Genomic DNA, 12,679 nt, shown 5'->3' with positions numbered 1-12,679 from the left:
CGTTGTTCCCTCCTGAGACCCATTTGCCAAGCCATCCTGGTTGCTGATGAACATGCACTTACAAAACTAAATCGAATGTCACTATCACTTTGTCTGTCTGCATCTATTCATGCAGTTCACTTAAAACCTACCTTTCCGTAAGAGTTTCCACCAAACAATACGTTTGCAGTAGCAATACCTTACTAGTAAAGGTGACTTTGATGACAAAGGAGGATTCTTCCAAAAACGAAAGAAAACAGCCCTCAATTGAAAAAAGACTTGCCTAAGGCTTTCTTCGAAATTAATAGTATACCATTAGTAGCTGTGACAGGTCTAGACTCGTAAATAGAGACAATGGAGTAGACATCAGTCTGCCAATAACTTATGTCCCTGTGGATGATGGACTTTTATATAAAGTGATAGAAACTTGGTTTCTATCTGAATGTAGTTTTCCACTGGGAGCTAGTGCTATTTTTGGAATGTGGAATCTTAATCTGAAACTCACAAGGGTCTTCTTCTCCGTTGAATTTCAAGTTATGCCTTAAAATTGCTTAAACTCACAGGACGCTTTTACACTGTTGCTTCTACAGGAGGGCATTCTGTTGTACTTCCACCTCATTTCATACTAGAAGTTTCAGTCATGATAAATATCTGTGTGTATGTTATTTTCAATATACAGAATTTTGTGTAAAGGTCTTTTTAAAGAATATTCACAAGAGGCATATGGAACACCTGTCTTTTCATTTGTTAAACTATGTATATATTTCCCCTAGCCTCTTCTTGTGCCTCATAGAATTCATTCGACAAGCAGAAATGTGAGAGAAGAAAAAACACGCTCTGAAATAAACTGTAAGTACATACGCAAGTTTTCAAACCTAATTGTGAATTTGTCTTCCATATCCACACATGTGGTGGTGATTTGTATTAGCTCATTACCGCCCAGTGTATGTTAGATGATCATAGATTTAAAATTTCAGTCTTGGTAGAAGTATATAGTTTCTTTACTTTCATAGCTCTTGGTTGGCTTAACTGTACTGCCCGTAGCTGAGCTAGCTTCTTCCGTGCGGCTCTGTTTCCTCAGTGCTTCATTGTATTCCCAAGGATATGAAGCATTTGAAAAACCAACTGGAAACCAAGTGCCAAGAGCTGCAAAACACACACACACATGTTAGAAAGATACAGTACTGTATGTGATGCTTCCTTTCTGACTAGTTTTCCAAAGGCTTGTACCATCATTTTATGTCTCTACATGCTTTGACCTCACTTCTGAATATTTCATTTATTCTCTTCCACAGTTGGCCAAGTAAAATTTGATCCCCCTTTAAGAAAGGAGACAGAGCCTCATCATGAGTTTGTGAGTGACATAGTTGTATGTGTTTTGCTGCATGAAATCATGCCATATAAAAAAATGTGATTCAGAGCATAAGACTTGTAGACTCCTGTGGATATGTATGGTGTATATATATCTGTGCAAGACCTCAAAATTATGATTTACATAATATATTTTTTTCTGAATAATTGGGATCCTTCAAAACATAATCAGATCTCTCTTCTGATTCTTAAGCAAATATCCCAAAAGTAGATATAGCTGTCTTCCTTCCTGTTTTCAGGCTATTTTGAGTACCCCTGTTTAAACATATTTCTCTAAAGCTGTTGAGCAGCTTCCTCATAAGGTGGGACCACTGAATTTGGCAATTAGGTAGAAATCTCACCCACTTTGCTTACTGTAGCAAAGGGGGACTTGCGAGTCACCATGACCTTGTAACCACAAAACACAGCAGGCCAAAACTTACACAAGTACAACTCCTGTGTCTTTGGCTCAGAGTCTGATAGGTCACAAGTTTTATGTGGGGCAGGCTGTTATGCAGCCTCAGCTTCCTGATACGTCAGACGAATGAATCAATTTTGGCTTGTCGCATGTAACTTGTGTTCTTCCTTATGTCTTCCTTGTGGGTCCCCACCACCCCACATGCTGTGCATCACTTTGCTCTTGCACCCGCTACAGTATTGCCTCGCCTTACAGCAGTGGTGATGAGTTCATGGGCCAGACCCAGCCTTCCAAGCCAGTTTTAATGGCCCACTAACCCATGGCAAATTTTACCAATTTTTGGGGGGTGACTTGCATGGTGACACTGAGAGCTGGTCAAAGTGCTCCAGGAACAAGAAGGGGCACTCATCTGTTTCCTGAATGCTGACCAAACATTGGGGCTGGTTTCTTTTTTAAAAATAATAGTGGAGCTGGTTTCCTTCATGTTTCCAGAGTACTGGCCAGCGCTCAGTGGCGGTCAGCTGCTCATTGCTGCTGCCAAAAACTGCTGCAGTCACAATGGTGGCAGCTTGCTCTGCCCCTCTGCAGAAGCTGTCGCTGAATCAGCCACAAGTGCCTGGTGCCACTGAGAGTGAAAATCTGTGTGGTGGCCACACACACTACTGGCATACCTTCCTCGAACCAAAGAAAGTTAGCCACCCTCATTCTGCAGTTTGCTTACTTAAAAAACATGGCTATTATATGCTTGATCACTGTGTGTACATCTAAGGTCAGATATCTCATTAGTATGGAAAGATGGATATTAGCAGAGGGCAGATGTTTGAAAGCAGTTTTGAGTGCAGAGAACTCACTGGGGGAAACACAGGAGAGCCTTATGCAATGAGATGGCATTAGACAGGACCTTAATTGTAGTCAGCAAATAGAAGGCTGCACACCAGATTGCCATATGACAGAAACCCTGCGGTGTGGATACATTCCAGTGGCCAGGAGGCTAGTATATACTTCAAGGCAAAGTACTGAGAAAGCAGGGAATTGCATTCAGGTGGGTCCCATGCAAACTTGCCCTTGGGCATCTGATGTCCATGCTGTCTACCCTTGAGTCTTGTGGTTGTCCCAGTTCATTCCATCCAATTGTGCCCAGATATTTGCCTGCTCATTGTTGATTTAATTGCCATTTTTGTGTTATAGCAGAGTCCAACAATAGGTAGTAAATGTGGCAAGTCGTCTTAGCTCTGAACTCCCCACGAACATGCCTTTAGCACAGGAAGCAGTGGAGGCAGCAATCTACTTCCTGCTGCCCTTTGCAAATGTTGCTCTGGTAGCACCCAACAAGAGTTGCTAGGGCACAGCAATTCTGCCTGTTGCTTTCTAAACATTGGGGTAGCAGAGAGGAATTGACTCTTTCGCTCTCCTTTCCTGTTCTTCCCTTCTTTCCCTGCCTGGTGTGGGTTGAAGCTGAAGCTTTGTTTTGTACAGCAGGCAAGGAAGTAGTGGGGTCTTATAGATACATATTAGAAGATATCTTGATTGCTAAAATTTCCTTCAGGAAATTCATCTATTCCTTCAGCTTTCTCAGTTTCAACATCCTAGGCCACTGTTCTACCATTTCCCCCAAAAAAACACCTCTATTTGGATGCCTACCAGGTTTTTCATGGTAGATTTGCACTTCTCTGATTATGTATCTTTCTGAGCAAGGGCTGGAAATTTGCCCTCAAACACAGTTTATTTATTGCTTCATGATTATAGCCAATAGACCATTAGTAGGCAGGTTATATAGTTGTATTTTTTTAAAGATTTGTACTTCTAGAAAACAATTTACTCAATTTAGTATTGTTTTTCTTTTCACATTGGCTTCTAATTCACATACCTTGCACCTATTTTAAGGACTGACTCTCAATGGGTGGACTTGTTGTTGGTTTTTTTTGCATCCCATTCCCTCTTTCTCAAGTGCTTGTTCCTATCTTGTATGTTGTTTGCAAAGCCTCCTGTGTGTTTTTCTTAGCCGCTTTGATAGTTCTACTCAACAATAACTACATGTGGTCCATGTATTCCACATTCTGACTTCCATATTGCATGCTCTCTTATTCAAGATAGGAGCATACAAAACTGCTGTATTTCAAATGAGCCAGACCGTTCCCCCATCTAGTTCCTTATGGTCTATACTGACCTGCAGTTGATGTTGAGGGTTTATTTCTCAACCCTATCTGGAAGTCCCTGGGATTTACCTAGGACCTTCTGCAAACAAAACATGTGCTCTATTCCTGAGCTATGGACAGATTAGAGAGACCAAAAATAGGTGGGAAAATTACTTGTGTGTGACAATTTACCTATCAGTAATTGTATGCAGTTATAAAATCTTAACCCATAACACTGGCATGGAGGAAAAGTTTGTGTTTGGGAAACAGATTATTTGTCTTGAGACCATGAGGGACAAAACTCAGATAAAATACAATTAAAGTGGCTCTTGTTTTTGCCCCACTCACTCACAAGTTTAAGTGCTGATACTGGTTGACTTTGTAAGCAGAAAGTTAAGCATGAGGAACACCCATTACATTTGCATGTTCTCTTCTGCATTGTTCTTTACCAACATTAGTCTTGCTTTCCAATCAGTTAATTGGTTTTTAAATCCAGTCTTGGAGAAGTATCTTTTAAACACTTTGTTCTGTTGGAGATATACTTCTTCATATCTCATCTTGTTGTACGAGTGGAAGATGGAGACAGATTACTGATTAAAATTCCTATGCACACACACCCTTTTTTAAAAAAAAAAGGAAGCTCCAAGGTCTATAATGTTTTTTGGTTGGATGCAAGTGAGACTGCTGGGATCTAAAGAGCTACCTAGGCTCAAAGAAGGGGCATGTACTAGTGGAAACTACCGTATTTTTCGCTCTATAAGATGCACCAGACCACAAGACGCACCTAGTTTTTGGAGGAGGAAAACAAGAAAAAAAATATTCTGAATCTCAGAAGCCAGAACAGCAAGAGGGATCGCTGCGCAATGAAAGTAAAATCCCTCTTGCTGTTCTGGCTTCTGGGATAGCTGCGCAGCCTGCATTCACTCCATAGGACGCACACACATTTCCCCTTACTTTTTAGGAGGGAAAAAGTGAGTCTTATAGAGCAAAAAATACGGTATTTTCCTTTCTGCTACAGACTCAAAAATAGTAGGAAGCATGAGGGTCCACTGTTTAAGGAAGAGTGAGTCAACCCCCTAGTTAGGCTCACAAAACTAGTTTTACAGTCCTTTGAATCTGGGCCACAGTGTCCTATAAAGTCACAGTTTGGGTTTAAGCGTTTTTATAACACACAGTTGTCAGCAACATGGGAGAACTCAATCATAGAGTTGTAGAGTTGGAAGGGACTTTCAAGGATCATCTAGTCCAACCCCCTGCAATGCACATTGATATGCCCCAGTGTGAAACACACTTGGAACCAACTTGCATTGGTTATGAAGTTGGTCTGGTTCCATATTTTGAACCATAAACCATCTGGCACATGGAACTGCCTGTGGGTATGCAGCTAACTGGACAAAATACTTTGTTAATGTTTGTAAGAAATAATAGTACAGGAATGATGGGAAATCTATGGCTTGCAACTTTCAGGGAAGAATAACAAAATATGTGTGTTTTTTAAAAAATATATTGGCGTATAGAATAAGAAGTATAAACAAATGTACACCTATTACCAGTCCTTGCATTTCTTAAGTCACTGTTGAACATCTAAAGGCTATACTAATCCACCTGCTATATTGTATAAAGCTTTAGACACTTTAATAAATGGTAGTGGCAGAGTCAGCTACCGTGCAACAATGTCCCTTTGTACTTAGATGTTTTTGAGTCTAAAAGTAATTAACCTGAGTTTCTGGTCTTTGTCTGATGAACAGCCCGTCAGTAACGATTTTTCGGACAGTTCAGAAGAAATATACTACACTGCAAGATCTAATCTGGTATTTTCATCTATTGCTTTTTCTTTGTCAGTGTTTGTTCGTCTTTTTCGTTTTTCAAAGTTAAATGTTTTGTTCAGTTGTCATGCTGCTTTCGCCATCTGTAGAATAGTCAAAAGGTCTACTAATCAAATACTTGCATAATAATAAAGCTACTGATTTTAATTACCCATGTCAGTGTTGCATTCTTATATACTAACATTTCTCACAATGATTTTTGTAATTTCACTAAAACTATATTAAAACAAATTGCTAAGACAATTGCTAAGCTGCTGACTAGGTTAATTTTTTTCATAATGAGAGAAACTTGAGCACATAAATAACAAAAGGTAACAAATTTCATTGGAAAGGAAAGGATTGAAATCAGCTTGAAGAAAATGGAGTGCAGGTATTGCTTCTATATCTTATTTGCCACCTCTTCCCACATGCATTTGTTTATTTAATACTTAAAACATGAGTACAACAGTAAGCACTGAGATTTAATAATATTTGCGGATAATTGTTTTGTGTAAAGCAACTTAGTTTTTGAAACATTTTAGCCAAGAAATATTTTGTTCAGAAATCTCTTCTCCTTTGATCTTTAGCAGTAGAAACAAATTTTAGTCGTTAATATCCTTTGCCTCATACTTAAAATGTTGCTTTTCTGGGTTTATTTCATAAAGAAATAAACTTTTGGCATTAACGAGGTAACATGGCAAAACTTCAGTTGTTTACTATGGATACCTGCTTCCATTTAGATGGAGGTTGCCTACTTCTTCCTCCTTGGTACAGTGGTGCCTCGCAAGACGAAAAGAATCCGTTCCGCGAGTCTCTTCGTCTTGCGGTTTTTTCGTCTTGCGAAGCAAGCCCATTAGCACCTTAGCGGATTAGTGCTATTAGCGGCTTAGGGGCTTAGCGGATCAGCTGTTAAGCGGCTTAGCGGATCAGCTGATAAGCGGCTTAGCGGATCAGCTGATAAGCGGCTTAGCGGATCGGCTGATAAGCGGCTTAGCGGTTTAGCGGATCAGCTGATAAGCGGCTTAGCGACTTAGAAAAGGGGGGGGGAGGAAAAAAAACCCCGTAGGAACTCGCAAGACATTTTCGTCTTGCGAAGCAAGCCCGTAGGAAATTCGTTTTGCGAAGCATCTCCAAAACGGAAAACCCTTTCGTCTAGCGGGTTTTCCGTCTTGAGAGGCGTACGTCTTGCGGGGCACCACTGTACACAAATCTGCCTTCAAGAATTTGTATTGGTAGCTCCAGTAATTCTTTCCTTAGTTTAATGGTGGCTTCCAGCTGGCTCTGTGAGAATAACTCTAGGCTATTGTTCTATAGCATCTCCTGAGACACTCCTGCAACATTGAACTTTAACATAATTTCTTTTAAAATATATTTATTTTTGTCCTGTCCCTGCCTGTAAATTTTTGGCAAAACTTGTAGTAATTGTGATCTCTCTTCAAGGGGAAACAATTTCCTTTTAATAGCAGTAAACCACATAGCATGTTGGTACATACTTTACGGTCATCTGCACTAAACATAACATGTGCTGTGCGTCATCTGTTTTCACAAGCGCTATCTATCTTATTAGGAAGTTCATTCTTGATTTTCCGCCAAAGATATTTCGGAACTGCGTGTACAGTTAAAAGAGAGATGTCAGAAGTGTGAGAACAAGCTTGTCTTTTAGATAGATAGTTGGCATATTCTGTGCCTCTGCAGATTTTAGGAAGCTTGTGGTGATTTCTACATTTGGGAAGGATGGTGTCAGTGGCCTTAGTCAAGCATTGTTTTACTCCCAGAATTCTACCTACTCTGAGATTATGAGCAGATTTGGGGTATGTGTGCTTCCTGCTTCCATGAATGTGAGCAGAAGGTAACAAATGAACTTGGGAAATGCCATGTTTGTCTGAACATAGATTTTCCCTGACTCTTGTGAGAATGAACCTTCTAGAAATTGGGTTCTATTTCTCACAGTTGGAGAGGTCTCATGTTTGGGCACAAATTACTCATCGCCTTCTTTCCACTGTGATGAAAGTGCAAGTGGTAGTATAGGAGCCTAATCCTCATTCCCAGTTATATCCAAAGGGCAAAATAGTGGCCTGGTTTGCAAGGCATGCCAAGTCAAACACTGTCTTAGCAAGACTGCCCACAGCTGCTTTGCGCCTCCATTGGTCCTTTTTGCTGCCGTGTTGCAGGGAGGTAAGCCAAGGTTTGGCTTAGGTTGCCATTCAAACCAGGACTCAGGGTCACTCTCCCCTAGCTAACTGCAAGCTGTAACCAAAACATGTACTGAAAGCGATTGTGTTTCCATCATTTATTTTTATGCTGTGACCTGCCCTGACATCTACAGATGAAGGGCAGTATACAAATTTATTTATTATTATTATTATTTTATTTGCTGCATGTCTGCCTGAAAGTAGTCTTTACGGAATGGAGTGCGATTTGTGTCATGCCATCCAATGTCTGTGACCTTCCGTAGATAACTTAAGACAGGGAGTGTTTAACTGAGACCCCTGGGAAGAGCAATCTGAACCTCCCCCCCTGGGGGGGGGGGCGTGGAGAAAGAGAGAGAAAAGGGGTTGCCACTACTGCCTTGTGGCTTCTTGCAAATTGTTCTTGGAGGAATATGGCCTTTGACAGAAAAAAAAGATCATTCTTTAAAGAATGATCATTCAATACAATTGATACGTCTTTATCACCTGAAAATTGAAACCATTTAATCCAAAATGTATAGCGTCACTTCAGAGATCATTTCTAAAACATCATGCTTGATGCTAACAAATGCTTCCCATTTTACTCTTTTCTATCCAAGCAACATTCCTGGTTCTGAAGCAAACGCATGTCTTGTCAAACATGCTTACCACTGATGCCTAGTCTTTTGTTGGAAGGTTATGTGGGACGACTCGGTTAGAATTAATTTGTTTCACGGCTCAGTCCTGCAAGCGGTAGATTTGACAGAATCGTCTGACCACCTCATTCAGTATTCTTATATTACTTATGTGAAATCCAAACGGCTAACAAGCTGCTTGATTATATTAATATATGGGAAGCACACTGAACTCCCTAATGCATCACATGTGCATATACTAGGTATAATATTAGTTTTATGATTTTGAATTCCTTAACAATAATTACCTAGTTGACACACTTCCTGAAAACTAGTATTTCATTTTCTGTGTTTACAACTTTTGCCAATTGTAAAACTAACATGCACAATATATAAAATGTATTATCTATCTAGCTTTCATTATCTAAAAAATAAAAGACAAGTGTGTCTCCTTTGTCCACAAATAGTGGTCATTCAAACCTTAAGACACCCACTGCACTAACATTCACCCTCAAGTGCTAAAGTTCCATTCTGTTGAGTGGCTCAACCAGTGCAAAGACATTAAAATTTGAATACGAACAATCGCTTTAAGGACAAAATTGTCTGGTATAGCTATTTGGCCAAATTTGCAATATTTAGCCACTTCTTGGCTTGTCCAAAGTTTTGTTGCCAATACTGTAATGAACAGCACTACTATCCAAAGAGTATCAGTGGAATTATCAGAATTGAGTGTGATTTGATTCACTGTTCACTTGGATATGGTTAAATATCCCACGGTTTTGTTTAGAGTTGAACTTAGTTATTCTGTTTATGTTGAATAGCTGCTTCTGTTTGATGGACCTTCTTGCACAGTATCTACATGAAAACTGCTAAATTTCCATGTGTGTGCACATGTATCTTTCATCTCCAGAGATACACGGCTTGAACATTCAAAATCTTGTGTTAGGAACACTCTGTGCAAACTAAGATGGTGGTGTTTTATTTTTGTCTCTATCACCTTCATTTTGCAAGCTTTACTTTCCCACAGAAATACGCTAGGACAGTACACAAATGAATTTCTTTCCCAGTGTTTTGCTGTAACTGTATCCAGGATGAAATGCAGGTTATTTTTAAAAGCATCTAGTAATAGTAGATTAGAAAGAGACATGATCATATTTTAGCCTATTGATGCTAACAGACAGTAGAGTAGTAACCTGGCTATAAACAAAGGTTTAGACCATTAAATAATACAAACATAAACCACACTGACAGGTGTCACTTTTCATAAAAATGTTCCTGTGAGATTTCTAACGTACGGTGGCAGATGAAGGATCTTTTTACTTTTTTGTAGCAGTTTGCTTATTTTCTCTTATTAATTTTTCTGTCACTGCAGTAGAATACATATTGTCGTGGATTTATGCTTTGCAAATTGAGAGTGGCATCTTGCCTCTGCCCAGCCATAAGAGCTCTAGTTTCTATGTTTATGCAACTGCTACAGCTTCCCTCTTTCCCACAAAAAAAACCCAAATCCTATATAAGGGCCCTCAAGTATTTCACTAGTGTTTCTATTTGTGGCTACCATGTGCCATTTCAAGGAAGCATTTAAAGCATGGTTTCTTTGTTGGGAACCCCTGGTGACACAAACTCAAGCATTTACTCCTGTTAAAATTCCAGTCAAGTAAAAAAATATGGATATTTAGCTTAATGCTATTTAAGTGGTTGTATAGAAACTGCTGAGACTGCATAGATTATTTTGCTTGGGGGTGGGGTCTTCCTGGAGGTAATCAAAATGTATTTGTTGATTTAGAGTATTTATGGATCATCCTGCCTTCAAAGAGCTCAAGGAGATACACAAGAACCACAGCAACAAAATATTTAAATAACGTAGGAGACAGATGTAGCTCTAGGGGAGTTGGGGCCCTACCACAGAGAAGGCCCTTCATGAATCCTGTTAGGCACGATGAGCAGAACCCCCTCCCCAGCTGATATTAAGGATCAAATGGGCTGGTATGAGAGGTGCCGTTTCTGCATATATTTGGGCCATTTGGTTTTGCAAACCATCGCTTAATACACTGAAACGAGCCCAGTAGAGCACAGGCAGCCAGTGCAGAGATTTTAAGACAGGCGCTTTGTGAGCCCATTTCATTGCTCTAGTTCATAACCTGACAGCCACATTCTGCACAAGTTGCAGCTTCCATACCATTTTCAAGGACAACCCTAAAGCCCATTGCAGTCATCAAAACACGAGGTCACTAGAGCATGAATTACTGATAGCAGGCTGGCTTGGTCCATGAATGTGTAGCTTGTAAACCAGCTGTAAATGGCAGTAGGCTCTCCTAGCCACTAACACCACCTGAGCTTCTAAGGACAATAATGGATCAGAAAGGACCACCAAGCTACATAGCTGTTCCACAGGGCAACTGCTGCCCTTCTCCTAGGCCAATTCCTAGATCAGAGACTTGACTAGCCACAGTAATTTTCAGGATTCTGTTGTATTTTATTGGCCAACATCTGGTCTGTCACTGCCTCTAAGCATCTATCCATCTTATCTACCGCCTCTCCCAGTTCTGATGGAGTGGAAAGATAGAACTGGGTGGTGTTATACTGGTGACAATTTGCTGCAAATCCCTGGATGATTCCTCCCAAAAGTTTTATTACAGATATTAAATAACATGGGAGATAGAAGGGAATCCTTCAGCACTATTGCCAAGAGGCAAAACAGACACCTCCCAACATGACCCTGAAGGTAGGAGTTGAACCGCTTGTAGCATAGTAGTACCTCCAACCCATAGAACTAGTTCAGGAAGATACTGTGATCTATAGTATTAAAAGCTGCCAAGATGTTGAGAAAAATCAATAGGATAGTGCTCCCCCTTTCCATAATCAGTTGGTAGCAAAGACAGAATTGTTGAAAAACCAGATTAAAATAGATCCAGATCTCAGCTATATCCAGATTCACCCGCACTCATCCCCTTCTTGAGGACCTTTCTCAAAAAAGGGATATTTGCAACCATGCAACAGTTGTTTGATATCTCTGGGTCCAGAGTGGTCTCCTTCAGGAGGAGGCAATCTATTGCTTCTTCTGAAGTGGCTCTCACAGCGAAGTATTTAGCACTCCGTAGTCCACCCAGTCAATCCCTCTCAGATACACAAGGGGGTCGAAAGGGCCTTTGTCCGCCAAACTCCTGCAAAGTGCCCTGTTCACATCCTCAGACCACGCTCACTCATACTGATCCCACCACATGCACCTAGACAGTACTCTGGGAATCTCACCAGGATTCGCCCTAACTGCGGCTTCAAGTTCAGAGTGAATGTGAGCGATTTCTGCCCTCAAACAATTTTTGATTCAATTTTCCCTTCTTACCCACATGCCTCAGATCCAAAAACATTTCTGAAATTGCCAAGTTCTGCATCACTCTAGAAGAAGTCCTTTTGGAGTCACTCTCATTTCCTTCATAGTTTAACCCAGCATCCTCATTAACATTCTTGTCCTTTATCCATCTCACCCCGTGCCTCCAAGTAAACAGTCATTTATCACCAAGCTTTGTTTTCCAAACGTGATCTCAATTTTCTCTTTGCTTATAAAAAGAAAGCAGATCATATTTATCAATGTTCCTTGATAAAATGCTTTACTGGCCACTAAAAATGATGGCGCACGTTGCTTTGGCATGATGCATGGCTGTGCTGGCTAGTAGTGGTAGTCCAAGACGTCTGGAAGACACAAGGTTTTCTATAGTTTGTAATATATGGGTGGGTGGGCGGATTTGAGACTATACTATATAAGAAGTAGGTGGTGGGATTCATAAAGGGAATTATGGTAATCGAAAGGAGGGGGATCTCATTAATCTAACATTGGCTGAGGTTACTCAGATAGTTGTTTATTTTCTTGACATCTGATGGGATAGTGTTCCACAGGGCGGGCACAACTACCGAGAAGGCCCTCTGCCTGGTTCCCTGCAACTTCACTTCTTTCACTGAGGGAACCAGCAGAAGGCCCTCAGGGCTGGATCTCAGTTTCTGGGCTGAATGATGGGAGTAGCGATGCTCCTTCAGGTACACAGGGCCAAAGCTGCTTAGGCTGAATGTGTCCAAGTTAAATGTGCTTAAAGTTGTGGGCTTACTGTATACTACAAAAAAGCAATGTTGGACTAAAGCAGATATCATAGCTCCAATAACAATCCAGTTTTTCTCTAACCCCATGCCTCCTGGT

The 12,679-nt window shown here is 40.6% G+C and overlaps 1 protein-coding gene across 8 annotated transcripts in view; it reads left to right on the top strand.

Annotated features, from left to right (window-relative positions):
• MAP4K3 (mitogen-activated protein kinase kinase kinase kinase 3) overlaps positions 1-12,679 on the top strand; it is a 65,986-nt gene that overhangs the window by 28,196 nt on the left and 25,111 nt on the right. For 4 of the 8 annotated variants that reach the window (XM_079968567.1, XM_079968566.1, XM_079968571.1 and 1 more), the window contains exons 13-15: positions 753-828; positions 1,275-1,333; positions 5,631-5,693. In XM_079968567.1, the coding sequence (XP_079824693.1) occupies positions 753-828; positions 1,275-1,333; positions 5,631-5,693 (198 nt within the window). The remainder of the gene's footprint in view (positions 1-752; positions 829-1,274; positions 1,334-5,630; positions 5,694-12,679) is intronic. The other 4 variants (XM_079968570.1, XM_079968568.1, XM_079968573.1 and 1 more) reach the window with 1 other exon arrangement.

The sequence above is a fragment of the Podarcis cretensis genome (genome assembly GCF_951804945.1).
Source record: "Podarcis cretensis genome assembly, chromosome: 3".
NCBI classification, from domain to species: Eukaryota; Metazoa; Chordata; class Lepidosauria; order Squamata; family Lacertidae; genus Podarcis; species Podarcis cretensis.
This window is presented reverse-complemented; position numbering and strand designations above follow the sequence as displayed.